This window comes from Onychomys torridus, chromosome 9, assembly GCF_903995425.1.
Source record: "Onychomys torridus chromosome 9, mOncTor1.1, whole genome shotgun sequence".
Lineage (NCBI taxonomy): Eukaryota > Metazoa > Chordata > Mammalia > Rodentia > Cricetidae > Onychomys > Onychomys torridus.
The window spans coordinates 57,852,652-57,880,275 of record NC_050451.1 but is presented as its reverse complement, the minus strand read 5'-3'; the positions used below and the strand labels follow the sequence as shown (position 1 = coordinate 57,880,275).

At 46.3% G+C, this 27,624-nt stretch overlaps 1 protein-coding gene across 5 annotated transcripts; it reads right to left on the bottom strand.

Moving 5' to 3' along the window:
• Nucleotides 1-1,095: 1,095 nt before the first annotated feature.
• Nucleotides 1,096-27,624, bottom strand: Entpd4 (ectonucleoside triphosphate diphosphohydrolase 4). 5 transcript variants are annotated; one of them, XM_036199521.1, is made up of 13 exons: nt 27,481-27,624; nt 18,516-18,620; nt 17,201-17,398; nt 16,266-16,471; nt 13,735-13,885; nt 12,690-12,793; nt 11,391-11,450; nt 11,012-11,166; nt 9,383-9,549; nt 5,766-6,090; nt 4,164-4,249; nt 3,269-3,430; nt 1,096-2,292 (listed from the first exon to the last, which is right to left on the bottom strand). In XM_036199521.1, exons 2-13 carry the CDS (start codon nt 18,551-18,553, stop codon nt 2,073-2,075), a joined length of 1,872 nt encoding a protein of 623 aa, XP_036055414.1. In that variant the 5' UTR covers nt 18,554-18,620; nt 27,481-27,624; the 3' UTR covers nt 1,096-2,072. The 5 variants fall into 5 exon arrangements, with proteins under 5 accessions (XP_036055414.1, XP_036055417.1, XP_036055419.1 ...); XM_036199524.1 differs by having other exon boundaries at nt 11,036-11,166; XM_036199526.1 differs by having other exon boundaries at nt 13,735-13,813.

Sequence of the window (27,624 nt, the reverse complement as noted above, 5' to 3'; positions counted from 1 at the left end):
GAACTATAGCTGGGGGTTACTTTGGAAAGTAAGGTTGGTCCTTGCAGCAGGGATCCTGATACAGGCTGAGAGTGCCTGTTTGTTTCCATTCTGTCCCAAACTGAAAGAGCAGGACCAGACCAGCGCCCTCTAAGAAAGCAGTGGCTGTGCAGGGGGGTGGGGTGGGGGAGTCTTGAGTAAGGCTCTTTGTTGGCTTTTCCTTGCCTTGGTTTTAAAGGCAAATCCCCCAAGTTTAAGGTGTTTATAGATTTTCGTTGCAAAGATTATGGAGGCCTTACCTACAGCCCAGCAATGGGAGAGGGATACAGACTAAAGTCAAACACACTTCCTCTTTAGTACCAAGGCCACAGACAGTTCACAGGGCACACCCCTCTGCAGGAATTCAAGGAAAAGATGCCCGCATCACTGCTAGAATTCCAATGACAGGCTCACCTGTGGCGGCCTGAGGCTGCTGGTGGCCAGCCCTTCAGAAACTGGCCCTCTCAAGTACACAGCAATGTTCATTCCGATATATGTCCTCTGGGGCATGATCCACACATGGGCTGCTCAACACCATGCCTCTCTAGCTCTCCACAAATGTTCTTCATCTAGAACAGTCACTTTGAAGAGATGAGGGTTCTGTATTTCCTTCATAAATTTGAAGTCTTTTAAGTGGTCAATGCAGCATAAACCACACCTTTTCTCTAAAGGTAACAGGACTTCAGAATCACCATTCTTCTAGAATCTCAGAGTTTTAAATGAACAGCTGAAGGTTCTAAAAATAGCCACTTGCTATCAGCTACTTCAACTTAAGCGTTGTGGAGCTAGGAAATACGTGAACCACTACCACCACCACCACCATCACCACCACCACCACCACCACCACCATCACCACCCCATCACCACCACCACCACCCATCACCATCACCACCACCCCCACCACCCCACCCCCACCACCCCCATCACCCCCACCCCCACCACCAAACAAACCCCCATGGACAGGGGATTTCTAAGCTACTTGAACAGCATGAAAACAAACGAACAAACAACCCCCCCCCAGCCTCAGGTGTCCCCCAGTTGTCTTCTCAGGTCTCTGTTTAAAAACGTCACATTTGCTTTCAACACGTGCTTTTATTTCTTGTTTTCAATTTAGGCTCTTCCATGGCATGGGCTTACGGTGTCATTGCCAACAACAACGCCACCACAGGGTGACAATGAGAGCTGTCAACAGTGTGTGAGGTGTCCTGGAGAAAACACTGAGGCCATCTGAACAGTGGGGTGCCGACCAGAAAGTGGAAGAGACCAGAGCAGCTGGCCAGCGCAGACTTGCTTCTCAGAAGTGCTGGAGCACCTGCAGGGGGCGCTCCAGTTCTCAGACCACTAAACCAGGGACCTTTAAAAAACGTTCTAGCTTAAAAACAAACAAACAAAACCAATGAACATAAAAACAAAAACCTCTAGTTCTGCTGTAAGAGGGCAACAGAGTGTCCTAAACCCGGGGACAAGAATGGCTAATTCACAGGCATGGGCTTCGGCTGCAGCCAGACAAGGCTCTCCTCAGTAGTTCTTACATTCACAACTCTTCAGGATTACCCCATGGGCCAACATTTCATGTTTGTTATGAATGACTGACTTCCTAAGTCTGCAAAGAAAACAGAGATAGGGATGGACCTGAACGGTAAATAAAACCGACACCTCTCTCCTAGGTTGGAGGTTTTCAGAGAGGAGAGAGGAGATCTAACTCACTCCTTGCTTCTGTCCCAGGACCATCTGAAGTCCCATCTACACTGACAGAAACTTGCCCAATGCCCTCCACTATCCAGCGCATGTGCTGAAAATGCAGCCCGGCCTAAAGACCAATCACAACCTTACTGATGTGTGGCAGACAGATACTGTGCAGCACAAATCAAGAATTCCCTTCTCCCAGTCCTCCAGTTAGATCTGCACTCAAAAGGCAAGGCCTCTGGACAGCAGGGTCACAATCAGTGGGTTTCATTTCAACAGGAAGGAAAGGGATCACAAAACCGTCTGAGCACACAGAAACCCTGAGGCGAAAATGGCTTTTCCTGTAGAGTCCTCAAGCTGACACCGGCTCACAAGGGACCAGGGCCCTTTTGGGAGGGCAGGCCTTCCTCTATCCACAGAGTGCCAGTCCGGGGTGCCCTGCGGTGGATGCGCCGCAGCCGAAGCAGGTAGAGAAGGATGGACAGCAGGACCACCAAGAAGCAGCCAGAGAACAGATAGTGGTTGTAGACAAAGGACACACCCCGCCAGTGCCCATGGCCGGCCCGGAACACCTCCTGCCGGATGTCTCTGCAGGCATGGGGACAAACAGACAGACAGTGAGAAGGGTGCAGGACAGGGGCTGCTGTCCCTGGCTTTCCTTACCACTGAGACAGTGGGCAGTAGGCCCAGAGTGAGTTCGCTGCCAACGCTATGCTCTTAATGCTAAGCCAATGACATGTGAAGGCTTGCCCATAAGACCCCAGCATTATAATCTGATAAATGGAAGGGCCAGGGATTTGCTGTTACAAGGAAGTTAATAGAACGAACACATTCACATCAAACTGTGTCTAATCAGCAAGAGCTACTGCACAGCATTTCTGGAGCTGACCCAACTAAAACTATCAGATAAATAGTTTTTAATGTGGGTCAGCTGAGCCAGGTCTGTGAACTTAAACGGGGAAATCTGTATGTCTATTTGACCAACTGTGGACTGGAATTTAGTATTTCCTTATGACACGAATCTACATAGACCATGTCACAGTCTTAAAAGAACAGTATTAATTGTGCTAAGGGCAATGGCTGCTGTTTTGGGCCCGTATGCTAGCCAATGTCTCAGCTGTCGCTCACCATCATGCTGAAGGAATGGACATGGTGGTTCTGCTGTTAGACATTACAGTTAGTGTGTAAATTAAGATGCCCTCTGACGTCACCATCTGTTTGCTACAAACAGTGTCAGAAATGCATTTCAATATGATTTCTTCCACAATCCTAGACATTATAATAGCCATGGAAGGGGCCCAAAGCCATAAGGGTCACCACGAACAGACCCTTCTGCAGGGGTTAGGGAACAGACAGCTGGGACACAGGATGGCCCCACAGTGTCGTGTGCTGTGGGAAGGGCAGCTTGAGGAAACAGGAAGCAGTTGGGGAGGGAGGTGAGAAAGACACAGATGAAGTCTGGCTAGCCTCACAGCTCTGAAAACACATTCACAAAAGACAGGCACCAGGAGGCACTGTGCTTTAGAGAAGCATCTTTTGTGATTCTCCCAAGTTCATAGCCTACCTCAAGGGCAAAAAGCGGGTCCTGTAAAGGATCGCCCCCAGTGTCCACTGCACTTCCTTGTCATACACCTGCAAGGCTGTCTTCAGGTTTTTGTATGTGATGGGAAAGGAGAAGCCCTTGTGGAACACCTCAAACATCCAGGCTGATTTGAAACACTGATACCTACAAATGCCAAGCACAGCCACAAGTCAGATGGGCACCCCTGTCAGAATGCACCAGGCAGAGACTGTCTCTGGCCTTCAGCAGGCCAGCTTTGAGCAAACAGTGATGAATCCAGCTTAGGTTCACCCCCCCCCCCCACAGAATGGTTCATCTGTCAAAACTGATTAACAACAGTGTCATTTAATCACTACTGTGAGACACTACCCTCCACATGCCTTTGGTACTCCATTATTTACCGAACAAACACTGCCAAGTTCCATCCTCTCTATAACAAAATGAAAAGGCAGGAGGATGCTTCTCAGCTCTGATATTTCCTAATCCCAAATGTTCATTACAGGCTTTTTCCCCCAAAGTACTGGACTAAGTAAGTGATTAAAAATGGCAATAAATAAATAATAAGGCCCAGTCACTGCACTTGAGTGACTTAAGTAAAAGGGAACTTTATAAACTAAATCATCACGGCTTCATCGGAGAGTGGGGTGAGTGTTCTGGGGAGTCAGCAGAGATGGAGTCTGGCTGAGGGACAGAATGAAAGGGCTAGCATCTCACACAACTTGACGTGTGTGCAGCAGGGCACGAGCAATCAGGTACAAAGGGGGATTCCTGTGGCAAGGAACTTCAAAACTGAGCAGAAAACCTGCAACAGAAGCTTGTCCAATTGAGAGGCCAGAGTGGAGAAGGACAGTGAATGGGGGTGAGCCGGCAGATGGGGACTTGACCACCCACTGCTTACTTGAGCCGATGGAGGTCAGCATGAGAGGCATACAGTCCTCGGTCAAAGCGCTCCCGCAAGATGGACCACTTCGTTGCACAGTAATCCTAAAAAAATTTCAGCCCCAATAAATCATCCCTGAAAGTGTATTATTAAAGAACCTTTTCTACTCACAAACTGTTTACCGTGTTCATAATCCTAACAAGCACAGGAAACACAAACAGAGCAAAAGTCTGAACTGTCAACATGAGACTCTGAGTCCCTGGTAACCCGCAAACTCTGCACTTGTTCTGTACCCGGAAACCCAGCCAGGGACATCCTGCCCACGCAGGGTGACCCGACCTCTTCAGCCCATTTACTTCTCCCATCGTCATGGCCCCAGAATGAACTCTGGCAAAGGGAAACAGCATTTGGCCCATTCAGATGAGTCCTTGGCTCTGGGGCAGACCTAGCACTGGGTGAAGATGGTGAGCTGGAGTCACTTTAACTGTTCACGCCCACTGAGCACCGCGCCCGCCCTTCTGAAGGATGCCTGATCTCCCTACACGGCCCCTCTCCTCGGCCCCTCTCCTCGGCTCTCTACTGACAGAGCTGGGGCTTAGAGAAATGGCGTGAAGGGAGCACAGGGGGGTGTGCTCAGCCTGGGGCAAGGTCAGGAAGGAAAGACATCAGGAACAAAGAAGCAGACGGACGAACGGACAGACGAGGGAAGGTGCACAGCGGAAGGATACTGAGCTTGTGGAGGAGGGAGGGGCAGGCTAAGGTCAGTGGGGCTGAGCACGGGAAGCTGCAGAAGCCTTTAAACAGTACAGCAAGGTGAGTGCAGGAGAACTACAGACAGAGAAACCAGACAGAGGCTTGGCAAGGACAATGACAGGGAACAGCAGGGACAGGCTTGAGAAATACTCACCAGAGAAACTGTCGCTGGTTATATGGGGGAGGGGGCTGAAAGAGGGGCAGAGAGAAGCAAAGGGGTTGGGGACGTGACTCATTGAGACAGCATCTGCCTGGCACGCACCAGGCAGTATAAACAAACTATTATAAGAGCCATGCCTGGAGGAAGGGGACTGGACGGTTGGTGGACTGTTAACTAAGATGGCACAGGAGAGAAAGGAAAGGAGAAAACTGTGATTTGTTTGGAATTATGAAACGCAATGGGTAAAAGACAGGGGTTAAGATCTGAGACTGAACGTCAGGAGCCAGACACCACCTACGGCACGGATGGGATGATCTACAAATCTGTGAACTCAAAGGGCAATGGGCTGTGGCTGGAAGACAAGGGCCGTCCAGGCTGATGAGGTACGACAGGGGAAACTTCTGAGGAAATGGGAAAGCAAGGGGATCTGATCACAGCAGTGTGGTGGCTGCTACGTGGGTGGGAGCGTGCAGAAGATTTTGAGAAGTGGCACTCAAAAATCCATTTAAGACTCTGGTCTGTACATCCCTGGTAACCAATGTAGTTAGTAGAGCTTAGGTTTTCTTCTATGACTACTGCCCTCCCCACAACAGAAGAGAAAGGGCATCACGAGGATGCACTATGAGCACCTTTCCCTCCGGTACAATGGAGGCAGGACCTGCAGCCCACACGCTCTCTATAAGGCAGGGATTTTCTTGGCGGATTACCTTGGCAGCTTTAGTGAATTTAGCAGCATTGTAGTCTCCCCCCATTCGCAAGACATCCTCGGTGCAATAGTAGAATTCGGAGAAGCCATAGAATTCACTGTTCTGGAAGTGGATTGGGGGCTGGTAGACTCCATTGAGGGAAGTCTGTGTCTCATTGGTTTTGTTCATGAAAGGCTGGAGGGTCTCTCGACACAGGTCAAAGTCGCCTGTCCCCCGAAGGTGCAGGGTCTGCCCGTTTTGCTGGATCTCATCTTTAATGTCCAGGGGCAAGCAAGGGTCCAGGAATGGAGCATCGGGAGTCAGACCAGTCTGTTTACCCAGGAGCCTGTGGCACAAAGAACCATTTACCATGAGACCCCTGCTACACTGTGCTTTGGACAAGTGGCTGCAAGCCAGTGTTCTCCTAACATGGGTCTAAGAACTGTATGTGGGAACACAAAGGGTCCCCAACCAAGTTAGGAAAACGGTCACCCAGGCCTCTTGAGGAGATCCACAGTGACACACAGAGGTATTGCTGAGTCTCAGTAAATGAGCCATGACCTGACTCTCTTCATTTACTCATTGTGTGCATGCATGTGTATGCACTACACCGTGTGTGTGGAGATCAGAGAACAGCTTGTAGAGTGGGTTGTCTCCTTCTACAAGTGGGTCTCAAGGATAAAACTCAAGTCATTAGACTTGAGCAGCAAGTTCCTTAAGCCACAGCACCATCTCAGGGCCTGACCCGATGCTTTGATTCCCCTCCATACAGTCGACAGGATGTCTGCGGAGGACCCAACAACCATGTGGTCCACACCCCAACTCTGCCACTGCTGCTTGAGTTCACCTGTCTAGAGCTGGGTGTTGACTGACTGTGAAAAGAAGCCACTGGTCCTGGAAAACCAGGCTGGATGTTTTAGAAAAACAAGATGCATACACACTGCTAGAAAGCTACTGTCAGACTACACACGGAAGATTAGAAAACTGGGGAAAAGTAAATTCTAGAGGGAGGTGGTACCAAAATGCTTGGCAAAATGACATTACCCTGCTGGTATTCTTTAAAGCCAAACTAATAGCTCAATGAAGATGCAGTGTGTGCAGGAGGAGATGATGGAGTCCAGGAAGACAGTAATTCATAGCCAAAAACCACCCAATGAATACGGGAGTGAGAACACAATGTGTAAAGCTTGAGTCTCTTCATCTGATTTTACCATGCTCACCATCATTACCATCCATCAACTACCAACCTAGACGGCAGTAGTTATTATTATTGTTGTTGTTATTAGTCAACGATTGGCCTACATGGCAGTAGGTATTATTACTGTTGTTGTTATTAGTCAACTATTGGCCTAGACTATTGGCACTGGGCATTATTATTGTTGTTACTAATCAACTATTGGCCTAGAAGGCAGTAGGAAGTAGCTGTTTTGCTACACTACAGGCTCTGAAGAGCCCTGTGAAAAGAACTGTTAGCCTTGTTGTAGCTGAGATACACCAGGCTTGTCACACCCCAAAGAGATATCCTGTAAATTACCGCCTGTTCTCCCAGGGTGTGTGCATATTCAGGCAATCTTCTGAAACGGAGGTGATGTTCACATGGAACCACGAACTCATGGGTCCGACTGTTAGGAGTTGACACTGCTGGAGTTACTCTCATTCACTGACAGTCTTTTTCAACTCAACTGGACATTCCTCAGGTGAGGGTTACTCATGATGTCCTACAGTGCCATCAATAAAGGTCTCTGCCATAAAACTATGTACTCTAAAAAAATGAATCACTACTGTAAGTGGCAGAGATAGGTATGAATTTCAAGGCTTAATTAACAACATGCTTATAATTATCAGGAATTCGGAGCAGTTAAATGTGTATCTCATACTGTTTCAGTTGTCCTACATCTAGCTAAGGAGTACCTCTGGACTATACACTAAACAAAGCTTTTTTCTTTTCAATTGGTAATAAAACCCAATTAGTAAAACTCAGGAGTCAGAAGAAAGTGCTTAGTAAGGCTATGGAAGTAAGATTCAAATTTATATTTCTATTGAAAAATTTTAAGACTATTATAAACATAACTATAATGAAATGTTCTAGACATAATTTTAAAAGAAAAAGCAAGCACCATGGGACTACTGCTGTTGTAATTAACATTTCTCAGCTAGCTTTTAAAGTAATCAGAGAATTACTTCCCACTTATGGACATGGATTTTGGGCAAACTAATACCAAGTAGCTCCAACTTGGTCTTTATTTTTAGGCCTACATGGATATATTAAGATTAAATTGGTCAGGGTTGGAGAGATGGTTCAGTGGTTAAGAGCACTGGTTGCTCTTGCAAAAGACCTAGATTGATTTCCATGGCAGCTCACAACCATCTGTAATTCCAGTTCCAGGGGATCTAATGCCCTCTTCTGGCCTCACACAATGTACAGACATACATTCAGCCAAAAACCCATACACGTAACAACAACTAATAAAATTTTTGGAAAGGATTAAACTGGCCAAGGAAACATACTATTACTTAGCTATAAAAATCAGCATTTGTCCTTAAAAATGTTCTATCAAAACAAACAAGCCAGATGCAGAAAGAGCAAGGTGTCTTACTGGCCAGATGCTGCTCTTCTGCTTCCAAACCATTTCCCTGTTCTGATGGCATATTTCAAATAAGTAATTGCTATATAGCTAAACTCACTGTTTTTTGTTTTGTTTTGTTTTGTTTTGTTTTTAATGACAGGGTCTTATTATGTACCCCTGAGTGGCCTGAAACCATGTAGACCAGGATGGCCTCAAACTCACAGAGATCCACCTGCTTCTGCTTCCCAAGTGGTGGAGTCAAGGTGTGTGTCACCATACCCAGCTAAACTTACACATATTTTTCTACACCAGAATGTCACATACACTCATATTTTCCCTAAGTTTCACTCATAAAAATAGTGAAAGGGGTTAAGAGTAAGGAATGACCTTTACTCAGAGTAGAAACTTCAGCATCACTCTAGACTAGTTATTCCTGGATGATGCTGTGGCTGATTGCAGAGGCCTGGGAAAGCTCAGACAGTGACACAACACTGCTGGTGCCCCCTGAGGCTCACACACAGAAGGTGCCCTGGACCTCAGAAAGTCTCAAATAAGGAGTACTCTACAGACATTGGTGGTACATCAGTAGATGAGAACCACAGTGAAAGGGGTTAAGAGTAAGGAATGATCTTGAAGTAATTTTAGTGGTATTAAAATATTTTTAGCCAGGCAGTGGTGGCGCAAGCCTTTAATCCCAGCACTTGGGAGGCAGAAGCAGAAGGATCTCTGTGAGTTTGAGGCCAGCCTGGTCTATAAAGCAAGTTCCAGGATAGCCAGGGCTCAAACATGTCTCAACCATGTCTCAAAAAACAAAAGCAAAAAACAAGAACAATACATATACTTAAGCTGGGTGTGACGGTACATGCCTGCAAAGATCAGGTAGAGAGGGACAGAGAGAGAGGGACTATGTAAGTACACAACTGTGGGACAGGGGGCTGGTGGCACGACCCCAAGTGCCTCTCAGTTCTTCCAGCACCATGGCAGCTAACAGAAGACACTTGGCCTGGTCTAGTTTTGATGAGGAGTGAGTTGGGCCTGCAGCGGCTTGCTGAGGAGCAGCAGGAGCTGTACCTGTTTTTCTGAACTGTGCTGGCAAATAGTCTGTCTTCATATCTCTGCCGAGCAGCATTACCACCGAACCCAAGAAATGTGGCCACATAGACTCGGTACACATGCTCAGTCTGGTGGACATCACACCCCAGATTGAATTCAGCTAACAAGTTTTTAGCTACTTCCTCCTGTAGGCACAAGGACAACACATTTTAGTATTTTAAAACAACTTTAGCTCTAGTTAAAAAAGAAGGTTCTAAGAAGAGTTACATCTAAGAGCGGCAGATTCTCTCTCTACTGTCCAAGGATGCTCTAGAGAGTGCTTTCACAATTCAGATGCTGCACATGGGTGGGGCCAGGACTTCCTGAGAAGGAGGTCAGTACTACAGTTCCTTTCCTCTGACCCATAAGTCTATTTATGGTACCCCCTGCTGTGGAAATAGACCCAAATAGACCCAAGACAGTAAAGTCTTGATATATTCATCCATCCATCCATCCATCCATCCATCCATCCATCCATCCATCCATAAATCTAAAAAGAATGACGTCTGAGTACTTAACATTAAGGGAAGGTTAAATTAAAGGCAGTAACCAATACTTTATAGAGGGACACACTATGAACTGTAAATAAAAGGCACAAAATCATAAAAAGGTAAAAACATAACCACATTTTGAAACTATAACAGGAATAAAAATAATGGAAAAAACTTCACCAAAACACTAACAATGCCTTTTTTTTTTTTCCCTGTGATGATGAATCCAGGGGGAATTTTTATCCTTCAACTTTCCCTAAGCTTTCTTTGTGAACACTTGGCTACTTTACAAGGAAGGGAGAAAGTATGAGTGGGAGTCTCTAGAGGCATATCTGGAATGGGAAGTGGGAAACACAGGCTCAAATATTTGAATTTCCAAAGCACTTTTCCAAGGAGCTTACTGAAGACAGCGGTAACACCTCCTGAGCACACACCAGGGAACCGAGAGTTCGAGTCACTCATCAACCATTCAATGGCCCCACCTATAGGGGCCACTGTTTGCATTTTTTTCTGGTTCACGATCCCTGCTTTGGGGAAAACAATGTAGGGGACCATGCTTGGGTGTCAATTTACATCTGGACATAAACAGTAATGAGAGATGTGGTAATTCTGGGACACAAATGGAAATGGCTCTCGTGTCCTCTTTGTAAGGCCTGCTAAGGACCACAAACTCTGACAGGACTAAAGGGATGAAGGAGAGGTGGAATGAACCAGGTGTGGAGTAATAGTTACCAACATCAATATTTTCCAGAAAAGTTCAAAATTAGTAAAGAACAAAAATGCTTCTCCTGTTTCTATAACTCTAAAAACCTGATGATATAGTAATTTAAAAATGACCCAAGAGATAACATAAACAAAAGCTCAAGCATGCAACTGACATATACAACAGAGAAATCTCCAAGTTCAGAAAACAAACCAGCTAGGCTCAATGTACAAACGTAATGGGCTTGGCTGAGGCCTGCCTCATTCTCCAGCCTCCTTCCTCCTGGGTTGAGAAGATGGACCCTCAGCAAGCAGAGTAAGGATGTGTTCAGACTCAGGAAACAAAACAAAAACGGATGGAGACATGTTAAATGAAAACAGAAGCAAACGGAAGGCAATCTGTACAGATAATGACCTGCTGTGAGGAGGCAAAGCTTACAGTTTTGGGGACTTCGTACGCTATCTGAGTGGACACGCCTCCCATGTCAAGAATACCGGCTGTCCTTTTCCGGACGATGGCCTCACTGCTCTCACTACCGGGAACGTTGACTTCCACAACCGCCTCGTCATCTGGAGAAAGAAGTGTCCATTCAGCAGACCCTTGAGAGGCACACTCTGCCTTGAAGACCACTCAGCCCACGCCTCCCGAGGAGCTCAACTGGTTCAGACAGCAGCTCTGCTCGCCCAGTCCCACACACTGAGCCATCTCACAGCACTTAGCCCCTTTTCTGCCCTTGACCATAAATTATGGTTGTACCTTCCAACCAGAACACTAGTGGAAACATGGCACTTACCCTCTTCAATATGTTCAAACCGTCCAAGGACAAAATTAATGCCGATCCAAGCATACACACCTAGACATCGCAGAGCAAAATTAAGAAAAATCAAGTTTTAAATCTTTGATCAATTTGGTCTGTGCAAGCTTCTCACTTATTTTAACTCTTGACAGTCTGGGACAGACTCATCAAATAACACATTTCTACTGATGTTCTATGTTCTCCTAGTGGTTTTATAAGAACTCTCAATTTTAATACTTGGATCAGGTATATCTGTTGGAAATGTAACTTCTACAGGGATTCCACACTAACTTCCCCATATCCCTCCTGGATCTTTCTCACCCACACAGCATATCTCAGCCTGTACACATCACCACTCCCGACAGCCTATTTTATCCCTTCCACTGCCACCCTGACTTGCGTCATTATGCTGTGGAGGTGACAAGCTCATCAGCCTTCTATGGCAACCTCCTCTATCCTATCTTGTTGGGATGGTCCACAAAGTGACAGTACAAAGTGACAGGCTGATAATTCAAGATGTGTCCAGCTTTTAACATCACCACCACCCTTCCACAGATCCACGATCCAGCCAAGCGAAAACCCACGTCGGTCCACAGTGGCATCCCTTCCCACCTGCAGCAACAGTGATCATGTCTTTTGTTGGACCATGCTTCCTCCATCTACTCAGGTAACTTCCTCTACTCTCCTCCCAAAGGTTCCACTTAGAACCATTCCTATCTGGGCAGGGGGAGGGAGAGAGGCCTTTCTCTTCCACACTCCCAGGATATTTTTTCTCTTTCTCTTCCTTTGGATGCCAAAAGTGACGTCTTACAATTCTGAGGGCCTTCTCCATAAGGCGCTTATTGACGATCAGCCTAATTCTGACCTTCCTGATGCCTTGCCATAGGGAACGCCTGCTGGAGTGGTGAGTGGCATAGGACTAGATACCGTACTGTGGGTCTCTGCTTCTAGAAAACCATTTCACTGACTGGTCATTGCTTACTCAAGTGGAATAATTTCTCTGAAACAGAACTAATATTTTCTCAGTTTATCAAAGGCAAGAATTCCTCCTTGCTAGAAGTAAGTCTTTATTAGCCAGGCAAGAGACACAGACTTCCTCTGTCAGTCTGTTCAAAATACAGTCCCTAAATGTGCTAAGGACAGGCGAGGTATGTTTAACAGCTTCAGGGTTCTATAATAAAGACCAGCCATACAGGACATGAATTTAGTCATTTAAGAGTATCTCAAGGCTCTGGTCTCCAGTGATCCAATACAATGCACAGTGGGGAGGGGAGCCTCTGGAGGTCTGGTACCAACCTTCTTGTTTCCCTGAGATGACTTCAGCGTGGGAGTCAGAAAACAGGAAGTCAAAGTGCACCGGGATGTCAGTCAGGAGGTCCTCCAGAATGGCTTTCTGCTGGCTTCAAGGCAACCCCGAAATTTACATGTCAAAATTATATGCTTGATTTTGTGTTTTGAAAACAAATTAAAAAAAAAAAAAAGCCCTTGTGACTCTGTTATATCCTACATGAAACAGTTAACTGTAAAACTAAAGTGATTCATTGAAAAGATTGCTTATCTCAGGAATGTTCTTTCCACATGAAAAAGTTATGGGAATCATGTGATTTTTGGGTCACTGGGTAGTGCCTGTCCAGCATGCACCAGGCCCCAAGTTCCATCCCCAGCACTGTATAAACTAGGCATGGTGGTGTAAACTCATAATCCCAGCACTGAGGAAGTGGAGATAGGTAGAGGGATTGGAAATGAAAGGTCAAACTCAGCTACATATTCAGTTTGAGGCCAGCCTGGGACATAAGACCGTAGTAGGATATTTGTACACTGTGTGAAGGTGTATTGCTGTGATTATTGTAATAAAAAGCAGAACGTCCAATAGCTAGGCAGGAGGTACAGGCAGGATCCTGGGAGAGAGAGGAAGAGGAGCAGGAATCTAGTCATGCAGGAGACACAGAGAGGAAACTAGAGGTACAAGATGGAAGAGAGGTAACGTCACGTGAGAGAACATGGATTAATAGAAATGGGAGGATTTACATTATAAGAGCTTGTTAGGAACAAGCCTAAGCTATAGGCCGAGCTTTCATAATTAATAAGAAATCTCCTTGTCATTATTTGGGAGCTGGCTGGTAGCACAGAGAAAGACTTGTTCCATGAGACTCTGTCCCCAGCCCCTGCAAAGTGACCCTTATAATTTTAGTCACAAGGAAGTAGATTAAAAGCTCCCTGGTGAGGTCTGTCTAAGAGAACAGCTCTGAGACTAGTCCAGACTCAAGATGGTAACAGTGACAGAGAAGAGAGCAGCAAGCCGCCCCTCCCAAGGACCGCCCTCCAGGCTGTGAAAGATCACCTTTCAGGAAGGACTCTCATTCCAGCTGTGCAGAGAATGTAGAGAGGTGTCTCTTTGTGTTTTGCCCGTGGCACATGTTCTGCAGCAAAGTTCAGAAGTGGAGAAATGTAATCGCTGACTTTTTCTGGAGAGGTAGCAAACTCTGAGATGCCTACAGAAATGGACAGTCCGGTTAGCAGGTAGAGCTGAGAGTAAATGTCCTCAGTGTGCTGAATCTGGGAGAAATTCAGACTTCACTTTGTATTCTTCTTTAACAGATACTGATCCAACTAGCATCTACTGTGTGCCCCCACAGGAGCACATTCTTGCCTTTCAGAATTGTGCCCCTCTCTCCTCAGACAAACTCCAATGGCTTGAACACCATCAATACATCACAGGTCTTCAGATCGTAGCACCTGTCCTCAGTACTCTTCCCAACCTTCAGAGCAGTTCACAGTGACTGTCTAATGCACATAGCTACTGCTTGTCCTCACAGACACCCCAACATGACCCGTGTTCTGCGGCTGGTACTGCGGATCTGTTGCTGCTGCCTGTTCTACTTCTCTCCGTTTCTTTGGACACCACCATCTGCTGCTAGCCTAGTGTAACCAACTACCTTCCGGGCTCCATCAATCCCTCCATCCCCTGCACCAAGGATGCTCATTTTTGGTTTTAAACCCTTCTACGGCTCCTCTAACCAACCCAAACTCAACTTAGAGATACACAGCCATTCACACAATGGCCCACCCTTGTCTCCTCCCAAGTCCCTTCCTCTTACCTCATTGAATTGACACTTCTTCAGTGATGTAACCTACTGCGGCTCTCAGGCCTCTGAGTCCCCAAGAGAAAAGGCCTTCTCTTCCCCTACCTCCTCTACCCAGTCAACTTATACACGTCTATTTAGCTCCTTCTTCCAGAGAAGTCTTACTTAGTAGAACCCCAATGGAAACTAGCTTCCCTTACAGCCTATGCTCACCCTGCTGCCAGCTACCTCTCTATTCATCACACCAAATTACTTACTTACTGTCTCATTACAACTGGTCAAGGGCACACACTAGGTCTTGTTTGGTTCATATCCCAGCACCTAATTGTGCCTGTCAAGTGTTCAGGAACTTCTGTTTAATGTTTATTAATTAAAAGTGAGTGGGAGCTGAAGAGATGACTCAATAGTTGGAGCATTGGCTGCTCTTACAGAGACCTAGGTTCGGTTCCCAGCACCCATATGGTGGCTCACAATTGCCCTCTTCTGCCTCTCTAAGCACTTGCATGTATGTGGTAAACATACACTCAGGCACACACACATAAATAAATACATCTGTTTAAAAAGTAAATGAGCATTTACAGCTGTCATTGAACTGACAATATTAAAACAATGGCGTTCTCAGGAGTTCCACAATTTCTTACTTCACACATTAGAGAACTGTAGATCCAGAAAGATGGTATGTGAAAGGAATCAGCAGAAAATGGAGCAAAAGACAAACTTTTGACTCTGCACACAAGCTATTTCAGTGGAAAACCAAATCCCAAACTAACCAGAATCTATTTTAAAATGCTCAGAGCCTTGCTTCTATTAATACTGGAGACTAGGAGTCAAGACGGAGCATTGCTATACAAAAGCCCACTGATGGCCCCCTGGGTAAGGGCCACGCCGAGCAGGACTGAATGGAGCTTTGAGCACCACCACCACCCCCCCACCACCCCACCCCCCCGGTGCGGGAGTGCTGCTCAGATGATCCACCCTGTGAGGCAGAACCATGCTGCCTGCTGTGACCGAGATCCTGGAGTAAACCTCCAGGAGGATGTGAGTTTCATCCCTCTCCTGCCGGTGTTCAACCAGTGCTGGAAGCCACCATGTGAGGCTCGGTGAAAGACAAAGTGTTTCCTGAGCTTTAGTTCTGAGTCTCCTGGTAAATTTTTACATGAGCAGCCTTACGTTAACCCTGAAGACATTTCTCTACTGAGTATACATGCAATTTCAGGGACAGAACAATGGAAAATTAAAAGTTATTACTAAATATTAAAATCTTTGTTTATGGAAATCCATGGATATTATTTATCCTTCTCAGATGGAAGGTGATTATAGAGAAAGGGGCAAGGGAGGGAGGGAAGGAGGGTAGAAGGAAGAAGATAGATATCTGGGCAGTAATTTTTTAAAAAATCACTAATACGTACCAATATTTAAACAAATAATATGCTAATATTTAAAGTACAGATTGTCAAGAGCTATCAAAAATGTCTATTTTTAAGGAAGAGCTACCAAATAGGAAAAACAAAGCAACCCCCACAACAATGTTAACTAGCATGTGTGCAGACATCATGGGGCGACCGTGAGGATGGCCACAGGTGACAGAAAAGACACAGGCTGTGGAGGTTTGGTCACAAACACAGACTAGAGAAAAGGACATGGAGAGGGAAATGCAGGCGGCCATCAGGCCCTGTCTTGAACTCAGAAGCAGGCAAGGCAGTGTGGAGGGAGAGGGGAGGAGTGAGTGGTATCACAGGATACTGGAGCCCAGAACCTGTTCCAGTCCTCAGCCCTTCTTATCCCATACCGGGTTTAATTTTCATCACCACCGGCTTCCGGTTTTTGTCCCGCATCTGCCTGATGTCCAGCAGATCATGAGGATTGCCGTTGTGCCGAGGCCAGCAATAGACAAATATCCGAGAGCCACTGCTGCCGCAGTCCACCACGATGCCGTAGTTCACGTTGGGGTTGTTGGTGTCTGTAGCCTCCACGTCTGTGACTCGGGCCAAGTACCTTGTTCAGAAACACACAGGTGCTGTTACTTAAACAAGAGCATCCCCGACTCCAGCAGAGGAGGACACTACAGAAGCCCCACATCATGACCTCCACTCTGCGGAATGAGCTCTCTGGCACTCCCTCTATGGCCAGATGATGGGTCAGAAGAAGGCCAAACAAAAGCTGCCCACGGAGAGCCTCTAATTCAGGTGCTCAGCTCTCCTTAACACATTCTACTGGTTCCAAAGTAGAAACATGAACTCAGAACCCAGCTTAAAACAGACAGAAGGAGCCGTGAGGGTGGGACTATCCCAGGGCCTTCCCTGCGGCCAGCTGTCAGGCACATCCATGCAGTCTAGTTTATTAGAGGTAGTCAGCACAGTTCCTACTGCCACATGCTCCTTATAGGCAGGTCCAGCCATAATGGCGGTGCTAGAGCTGACTGGTCCCTCTGCTGTCGGTTTGCTGAGTCTGACCATGAGGGCAGCACTATCCTCTGGGAGGCGGTCAGATCGGGAGGAGGGAGACCTCAGAGCTACCCCACCCCTTCCCACCATGTGAACCGGGACACAGCCTTCACCAGACACCAACTTTACTGGCACCTAGCTCTTAGGCTTCCCAGCCTCGAGAACCAAGAGGGCTACAACTCTACGGTTTGCGAGCCGCCCAGTGTTCTGTTCCAGCTGCCGGAATGCCGTCAGCCGGAAGGTGTGAGTTCCTTCTAGAACGAGTGAGTCTTCCTCTTACCTTTGAAACTTCCTGTCCTTCGACAGCCACCCGTACTTGCTACGTATTAGGACGACAGAAAGGTAGAAGAGGGAGACAGCTGTAGCCAGGACACTGATGACAATGACTTGGCGTAAGCTGGTGTTCAGAATTCGAGGACAGCCCACTGGAGAGACGCTAAAGTGCCAAGAAGCAGGAAAGAGACAGGAAATGCCGATCCTGAAATTCCAAAGACAGATAGATTTTAAAGCCACATGCTGGGATGAGACCTGGCCTCACCTCAACAGCTGCTCAGCACAAGCTCCCCCTGCTTGCTGTCTGCTGGTGCCTGCACGTACCATGCTCCAGGTTGCTGTTTGGTTACGGAGCACAGTATGATAACATGACGTCAGGAGAATGACACCCTGCTGGTTATGATATTCCTGCATGTCCCCTTTTCTTGGGAGTGGTACAAACTGTACTGCCTTTGTCCAAAAGGACATCCCAGTACATAAGTTTAGCCAGATAAACACACATACATTAATACTGAAATCCAGTTTAAGGGTGAAGCCACCAAAGGGAGATGCAGGTACAGAAATGGCCTGCTGTAAGCTACCCCATAACTGCCAGCAGCCCAATGGACAAAACACTGTGCGTTACTGAGTCCATGGCTTAGGAGAAGTGAGATTTTCTTAACAAGCAATTCTAAGGTCAATTTCTCCCTGACGACCCAGTAATGGGAAAAGCAGTATCTTTCAACAATATTGCCATAATGAGGTCAATAAGGGAACCCTGATTTTAGAAAGAGTCCTCTGCGACATGGTCTACAAATGGGAAGGGTTTCAATCCATGTCATGAAAAAGAGGCAGACTGTAGAGCCATCAGCAGGCACCTGAAGTTTCAGTATTATGTACTCTCTGTCCTCTTTGTTTTTAAAGCACTCCAGGGACTAAAACCCCTCACTGAAGGAGATACACTGTCAGCCCACTGGAAACTCAGTTTCCCTTCACAGAAGTTCTGACGACACTCGGTGGCAGTGTGTCTTCCTCCTCCACACCTCAGAGGCTCTAGACAGCTATCCTGTGCTAATATAACATCCCAAGATGCCAATGTGCAGGCCTAGACTGCAATTTACACTAACCTCTGTAGAGCCCACCTGGCTATGTTCTTTCTATGACAAGTGCCAGTACCCCCAAAACCCCCTCCCCAGGCTCTGTAAGAACAATGGTTTTAGACTAGTATAACACAACTGCAAACACTTCTCTCTTGGGATTTAGATTTTCTTCTCTCTTTAAACCCATTTCTTCAGCATCAAGATCTCAGGGTTTACAGGCCAGCGACGAAGCCCATCACTCACCTCCCCATAATGAAAGGCCGAGGAGCAGGCAATATCATGGGAGTCAGTTCTTGTCATCCACAATGGCAGATTCAGAGCTGGGGTCTTCATGGAGTCAGAGCTGCCCTGTTTCAGGGTGAGAAAAATCAAGAACAGAGTAATCAAATAAAATGTCGACTGTCTTACCAAGCACATGCTTAAACTCAGCCATACATCATCTGACTTGATCCCTATGTGGAGACTACTGGGTTAGAGCAGCAAGCTTGTACATCAATTTCATGCTGTTAGAGATACAGGCCTCAATCAAGAGATGCTAAGAGCCTGGCATGTTATTACTCCAAGCATCCCTGTAATCTCCAATATTCAGGGCATGAAATAATCACAGCACTGAAATGTTAAGGGAGATTTGGGAGGTGGGGAATAAGCAGGATTAACTCAGCTAACTCGATGGGAAGCATGTATTCATTTGACAGAATACGTTACTAGACTGCTACTGTACAAAGGACAGTGTTCTGTTCCGTCAACATTCTCAGCCTTCCTCCAGGCCTCAGCCCTCACATCACAAAGCTGCTGGAGCCTGAGGATGGTTTCCAAGTTCTCCTGGTCTTTACTTCCTGGGGCTTCTAAGGACTTCCACAGCCTAGTCAGCTTCTCAGCTCTGGGATCCTGTTGGGGATCCTTGGCTCTGTACCAAAGCTGTCTGCTCTTGAATTCCCCAAAGTTGTGCCTAGACCCACTCCCTCCTAACTTAACCACTCCTGCTCTGACTCCATTCCCTCTTAGTTTAATGCCTCCAGCTCAGCCTCATAAGCAGAACGCTTATCAGATAACTTCTTCAACCCGACTGCTCTTCTGAGTCATGTACACATGCTCCTTCAATCACCAGGATCTCCATCTGGACGCGGCTCAGACCACATTTCTGTGGAATCCCAGACACTCCTCTCCTCTGTCCCGATTCTCATTTCAGGCTCCTCTAATTCCCGGGATCATCATCCTCCCTCTCCAACTTCTTAGAATCCTTCCCTGAACCCCTGCCTACTTAAAACCTGTCCCTTTCACTTATCACAGTTCCAGGCTAGGCTCTCTCATATCATCTGTACTGTCTTCTCCCTTAGGTTTCTACCCAGGGCTCTCCAAGCCACCCCAGGCAGGGATTCTTGCTCTGAGGCTGACACACTCAGATCACAACAGGTCAGGACTCAAAATCTTCCAGTGGCCCCAAGCTTTTCAAACTTGCTGAAGACTTTCCTGTGACCTCCAGTCCTGCAGGCCCTGGCCAGCTGCTCTGCTCTGAGGTCATCATCTGCTCCCTCTTTTCCCAGCATTCCAGTTGCACTGGCAGCCCCCACCAACTTCTAGCAGTCCACTCACTGTGGCCTGTGGCCTCCCTGCTCTCTGCTTTGGAGCAATCCTTACAGCTTAACACCTGACCTCCCGCAGGTCTTTACTCAGTCATGTCACCTTCTCAGGGGTCAGTAAATACATACACGACTGTCCATCCAGCTCTTGTCCTTGATCTTTCTCCTTTAACTTTTACTTTTTTGGTGTTTTTGTTTGTTTGTTGAGACAGGATCTCTCTACACAGCCCTGGTCATCCTGGAACTCACTTTGTAGATCCTGAGTGCTGGGATTAAAGATGTGCCCCACCACACCTGGCGCAGCATTTCCTTCTTTACTAAATGCCCACCAGTGTGCTCACTGTGCTCCAAATGCTCAGTTATCCAGTTCTCCCCAGACCCCTCGGTAAGGAATGCTACTGTGCTGTTTTCCCGCAGAGGCGGCGGGTGTGTGTGTGTGTGTGTGTGTGTGTGTGTATTCAAGTGTGTGAACCACACTGCTGCCCCTGTCCTCTACCTGAGCACCTGGTGTCTCCATTTCTCTTGTGCTGTGATTCCTTCTCTAGAGTGCAGGCCACCCGCCCTTAGCTGACGGCGCAGTCCAAGCCACCCAGCTCTGTAGAGGTCCTGACAAGGTGACAAGGGTCAGAATTCTGGGAAGAACCTCTACATTAGATTTGTCTTCACATCCAAGGGAAGCCCCTGTCCCCTACATTTCTCTCTTACTGAGGGAAAGAGCCCCAACTCCTCAGATGTGGAAGAGGGCCCCCACACCTGGGGCTCATAAAGCAGCTGCCTGCTATGTGCAGCTATTTAAAGGAACTAAAGGAAACATTTCATCCAGACACAGGGGCACAGGCTTGTAATTCCGGCTACTCAGGAGACTGAGACCGGACGCCTGTAAGTGCACCGCCTACCTATGGGATAGAGTGAACTCAAGAGCAGCCTGGGGGAGTTAGAGACCTGTTTCTGAGAAGAAGTACAAAGTAGGCTGAGGGCACGGCACAATGGCAGTGTTTGTCTAGTATGGGTGAGGCTCTGGGTTATGCTCACTAGAACAGGTAATAATGATAATAACATTAAATATAAAAATATAAATATAAAATGTTTGAGATCCTCATTGCACATCCTCATTCTAATGCTCAACAGGCACACATGGCCTCTGCCTGGTCTGTGCAAGCATTGAACATGGACCTCATAGCAAAAAGCTCTTCAGACAGCATCATGGACCCTAACAGATCCCTACACCAAATGCAAGAGGGGCACTTCTGTACAGTGCCCCTCTTTGGGGTCTATGGTTGGAATCCCTCACTCCTGGGGCACAAAGGCCTCTGTAAGAGCCTCTCTAACACAGCAGGGGCTCTGGTGTTACATTCCTGTTGACTTTCTCCTCACAAGGCCATCCCAGGCAAGAACCAGTGCCTTTTACACAAGTGATAAACAACTAATAGCTAGGAGTGAGAGCTATAAAGACACACACACACACACACACACACACACACACCCTGTTTGCACTGTGCAAATAATATAATTAAAACATTTTAAAAATTCATATAAAACTAAAAAAGTATTTCAATTAACTAAATGTTTAAAATTAGTTTTAATGTATTTTTATAAAATAACTCTTTTAAAGCATTTTAATATAGTGAGAAATTCAATGCCCTAAAAAATTCAATGCCCTAAAGATTTAAATATTTAAAATACCCATTAAAAGGAAAGGTGATAACAAAAGCAAATTCTGACATAATCAGAAAAGAATTAAGGCCTTTCTCCAAATGATAACAATGCATCAAACCACAAAAGAGAGAAAATATAACTATGTATAATTTTAAACCTTCCCTATGTTAAAATAACAACAACAACAACAACAAACCCTTCTCAAACACACATAGCTTGGGAAGATAACTTGTATCATTTGAGACAAATGGTAACATTTTTGAGGCTGGAGAGATGGCTCAGTGGTTAAGAGTACTGGTTGATCTTCCAGAGTACCCAGATTCAATCCTAAGCATCCACATGGAAGTGTCTGGAATTCCAGCTCCAGGGGGCTGATGCCCAGAGTTCTCATGGCCAGAGCCTCCAAAGGCACGCACATTCATGCACACATACCCACATGCAGACACACATACCTACACATAATTAAAAGCAATAAAAGTAATTTTTTTAACAAAAAGGTAAACCATTCTTTACTTATAAAACATTCACATGAAGTAGTAACAGAAATGTACTAACACAAAAACCGGCAAGGGTAATTGACATTAGCATAAGAAATGATGCAACTTCAGGGGTGTGCAGACAGACAGAAGGAAAACAAGACCTGACAACTATCAGACTTGTAGAAGTTTTAGGGGTAAGGAGACGGGGTCATAAAGTTCAGTTGACTACAATCTGAGCAGGTACTAACTTAGAGGCATATGAGTGACATATGAAGACAGGTTCAATGTCTCTATATATGTCTAGAAACTTACCCTTGGGAAATAATAAGTTAAATTTGACTGAAACGTGTATAAAACATTGTCCTGAATGTCCACTGAAAAGCTGGAGATGTCACTCAGCAGATGAGTATATGTCTTGCATGTGCAAGACCCTGGGTTCCTTCCCAGCACCATAAAAACATGAGGAAGGCAAATGTGACTTGTGGTGAGGGCACATTTACACAATGGAACAAAATATGACTATTCAAGGTGATGGTGTCACTCTACACTTGACATGGCAAGAGCACCACCATGTATAAATGAGAACATTTTACCACACAGAGAAGACACTTGAGAAACAAAATGCTAACAGAGAAGAAAAATGAGAAACAAAATGTTAACAGTGTTGCTTATTTCTGAGTGGCAGTCAGATACATGACCATCTATACTTTTTTCCCTAGGCTCACCTATGCTTTCAAAGTACATATATTAATTCCCTCATCAGAACAAACCACAGAATTGCTTTTGACAAGTACCTGTGACTGATGCCTTCCCTCTTTTGGAAATACGAAGGAAGATTACTTTAAAAACTCAAGACAAGGGCTGGAGAGATGGCTCTGCAGGTAAGAGCACTTGTCATCCTTGTAGAGGGCCTGGGTTCCATCCCAGCACCCACGTGGTGGCTCACAACCATCTGTAACTCCAGATCCAGAGCATCCAATGCCTTTGACTTCTGACCTCTATGGGAATCAGGCATACATGTAGTGCAGACACAGATGCAGGGAAAACATTCATTGATATAAAAGAAAATAAATAAATAAAAAACCTTCAAGACACAGGAACTCCAATTTGTGCACAGAAGGATTAATGACAGTTGAGCTACGAACCAAAGAAAAGAAAATTGCTAAAGCTTCTATTAAACATAAACTAGTCATGGGAGAAGAAAAGCCATTAATGGTTCAATATGATGAACATAACCATAAGGACTAACAAACCAAATTCCAAATAATACGAATATCCAAGAAATGATGAAGCAAGCAACTAAGAGCAATGTTAAATTCTATGGACTCTTGGCTTTGAGAGCTCAGAACCCAGGAAGGCTGATGCCAACAGGAAGTGGAGGTGGGGAAGAATTTGGGTGGGGTCAAGAAAGGGGAATACATTTCTAAGAGGCACCTTACCAAGGATCTCAGCATACTTAGCAAACTTTATGATATCTGGTACTTGTCTTAGGACTTTCTTTTTATTTTGAAAACATTTTATTTTATTTTTCTTTATGCATATGTGTGTACAGACACACGTGTGCATGCCTATAGCAGTCAGAAGAGGGCATCAAATCCCTTGAGGCTGGAGTGCTTATGAGTCACCTGATGTGGGTGATGGGGATTGACTATGAATTCTCTGGAAGAACAGGAAGCACTCTTAATCACTGAGTGATTGAATCTCTTCATCCCCAGGGCTTTCTTCTTAAGGTATGAGAGGACAAAAAAGGTAGTCCATAAATTACTTATTACTTTCACTCAGGACACATGTAAGGCTGATTGCTGCCAAGAAGTCACAATCCCGTAACTTGATCTTAATGTAAATTCCAGCGGCTGCTTCTGCACCTAAGAATCTTGGCACCAGAGCTCAGGTAGGCAAACGCCTAATAATGCTGTCATGTTTAAAACAAGTTCTAAATTGCACTAGGCCTATTACCAGAGAGGGCAAGAACCTTGGTGAGTTTAGCTTCAGGGTCCTCCCTAGCAGAACGTCATGGAAGGGAGTAAAGACTGGTGGATTGAATAAGAATGGCTCCCATGAGCTTCATATATTTGAATGTTTAGTCATTAGGGGGTGGCACTATTTGAGAAGGATTAGGAGGTGTGGCCTTGTTGGAGAAAGTGAATCACTGAGGGTGGCTTTGAAGTTTCAAAAGTCCAAGCTAGGCCCAGACAATCTTTCTCTGCTTGTGGATCAGGATGTAATTCTGAGCTACTGCTACAGTGCCATGCATACTGCCATGCTTCCCACTAAGATGTTAATGAACTAAACCTCCGGAACTGGAACCACACCTCCAATTAAATGGTATCTCTGCAAGGCAACAGAACAGTAACTAAGACAAAGCCCATCTGGTCCATGGGGCAATTTCTTGGTGAGTTTTCCGCATTATGTCTGTGGGAGGGTGTCAGGTCCCCTGGAACTGGAGTTACAGACAGTTGTGAGCTGCCATATGGGTGCAGGGTATTGAACCTTGGTCCTCTGGAAGAGCACCTAGGTCCGTTAGCCCCTGAGCCCTCTCTTCAGCCCCATCTCTCCTATTATGAAAAAAAAAAAAAAAAAAAAAAAGATACACAGCAGCCTCCAAGCTTATTTGGTGAAAACACAGATACAGTAAACAAGTATTCTGGGACTTGGGTTAGTCACTCTATCAAGATAAGCACCTGGGAGAAAACCTTTCACAGCAGAAGGACTCGTTGTACCTCATGGTTTTAGAGCTCACGGCGGAGTAGCACACATCATGGCAGCCAGGAAGCAGAAAGGGAAGAGCAAGAGAACGCTGAGCTAGCCCTCACTGGCTTTCTTCTGACTCCATCTATGTACCTAGCCTATTGGGTAGTACCTCATATTCAGGGTAGGCTAACCCGCTCTGTCAGCCCTCCATGGACTCTCCCTCACAGGCATGGCTGAAAGGGGCATGCCTTACTAATCAATCTTTGAGGCATTTCTCAATCCAGTCAAGTCAACAGCCGACAGCCACCATCGCAACAGCCAGTCAAATCCAGGTTAGACTCCAGGAGAGTCTACCTTCTGAGTTAGAAAGCTTGAGATGACATGGAGTGTTTCCAAAATTATCAAAGGGCAATCGCAACCCTGGGAGAGCCTGTAAGACATGGCTGCCCATGAGCTTCAAGGTGAAGGCTGCTGCGCTTCTGGGACTCAGCTATTGGCGAAAGTCACGGCAAAACAACTTGAAGATGTACAGAGTTGCATGCACGCTCTGTAGTTCTTCTACATTCGTGTCAAATGGCCATTTTAAATAGCAAGTCCTGGTCGATCTTTTCCTCCCCTACTGCTCACGTACTACTCTGGCACCACTTTGAATGGCCTTCTTCAGACACACCTTCCTTGCACCAGCTCTGCAGTCTCCTCCAGAAAGATTTTCCTCCAGTCCCAGGTCCATATCCAGCGTATTAAAGCCTCCAGGCATAAGAGAGGTATCACCACCACTAACATGGTTACCTGGTCCTCAGCTTTGCGTCTCACTTCTCCTGTACTAACACTCCATCATTCATTAAGTCCTGTGTCTTAATGGTTTTGTGTCTGTATATCCATATGTGTGCAGGTACATATGTGCTCGTGTGTGTCTGTGTGTGTGTGTGTGTGTATGTGTGTGTGTGTGTGTATGTATGTGTGTGTGTGTGTGTGTGTGTGTGTGTGTGTGTGTGTGAGTATGTAGGCAGGGCAACAGTAGTCATCTTTCTCAATCACTTGCCACTTTAATTTCTGAAACAAGCTCTCTCACTGAACCTGGAGCTCATGAACTGGCTAGGCTGGTTACCAAGGAGCTCCAAGGACCCCTGCTCCCCATCTTCCCGCAGTGCTGGGATCTGAACTTGGGTCCTCACACTTTCACAGCAAACACCTTACCAACCATGCCACCTCCCCAGCCCCAGGATCCTGTCAATTCTTCATCTGGCATCCCACATATCCAAGGTGACCACAGCAGACATTACTTCAGGGCAGATCTTGTGGTGAACCCTTCTGCCTTCACTGAAAACCCTCTTTCTGAAACACTACCTTCAAAGTATGACCAAAGAAAAACCTGAAAGCCTGAAGATCAATACCAGCTTCTCTGGGTAGCACTTGAAATCCTCAGTCCATCAACTATTCCGATACTGTATCAACAACCTGCTCCAGCCTCACTCAGTATCTCTCTGCTTTGGCAAGGTGGGCCTGTTCCACACAAGCTCTTCTAATCCTGGCCTCTTGCTTTTAATAATGCTGCTCCCTCCTCACATCCTGCTTGCACTATTACGTCTTCCAAGGCCATTGGGCATTATTCTTTAAAATCTAGACTTAGCTTGTTAGACTTGCTAATGTCTTCCCACACTCCAAATCTCATGATTCTCACGGAGCCTATTTTGAATAAACATGCTGAACAAATACATAGGGAAGACAGATCCGTAGATCAATTCCCATGTTTGTCTCTTCTCAAAGTCTTGGCTCACACATTTCCTGATAGGTCTAAATGGAATGGAAGCCATGAATTCAGTGAGCAAGAGAAACAGGTAGTAGCGGCTGGCAAGATAGCTCGGGTAGGTAAAAACATTTACTGTCCAAGCCTGACTCTTGGAGTTCGTTTCCTAGACCCTCTACAAAGTGGTCCTCTAAACTCGATATGGGGTGAGAAAAGTGCAGCCCCCCCCCCCACAGATCATCCACTCACACACATATACAATAATAATAAATTAAATTTTAAAACAAGTCAACATTAAGACAGGCAAAAAATAAGAAAATTACTCATATAAATGAGCATAGTTCTGCAATTATGTAAAGAAAAAAATAGCAACCAGATACAAAGACAACTCAAACATAACACAAAACAGATTTTAGGGCCCTCTGAGGATGGAAATTTAGGTAATTTTCTCTCACAAGAGTTGAACACATTAAAGACTGCAACCTAACGTTAACTGGGTGTCTAATTTAGGACTGTTATTGATCTTTAGTTTACTGTGTAGCATGCAGGTCCTGAATTAGAAAGCATCTCTTGTTTTCTAGTGGCATATGGTCTCTGCACCTGTGTTCACCTAGCTGGGGTCTTCGGCGCCCTGCAGGTTCTGGGGTTATATTCTTGAGAAGGGGAGACTTGTCCCTTTAAAAGGAATCCATGCATGACTCAAGTTGAGAAACGCGACCGTGCACCGTCACTCTATCTCCGGATCAGCTCTATTTTTCCACGGGGAAATCTAACAGGAAACTTCCCCAAAGCGCAGAGCAAAGCAAACCATGCGTCAATGTCAGATTTCGGGCGGCAGGCAGGGGCCATCCGACCCCAGGGGCGACAGCCCTTTTCCCGCAGCCCACAATCGCCAGGGGGTCAGGACGCTCCGGGAGACCCGGAAAGGTGTCCAGGGACAAGCACCTGTCACCGGGGTCATGGGGCTGCGGCGGGGCGCCCGGAAGTGGCGGCGGGGGCGGCGGGACAGGGCCGCGGCCTCCCGTTGCCCTAGCTCCACCGGACTCCGGCCTCACCTGCTGGGCCGGCCGCGGCTCCGGGGGGGCGGGCGGCCACGAGCGCACCGCATCCCGGCCACCAGCTTTCCGGAGGTTCGGCTGCTTTCCGGGAGCCACGCCGCGCGCGCCCGCCCGCCAGTACCGCGTCACAGCTCGCGCCGG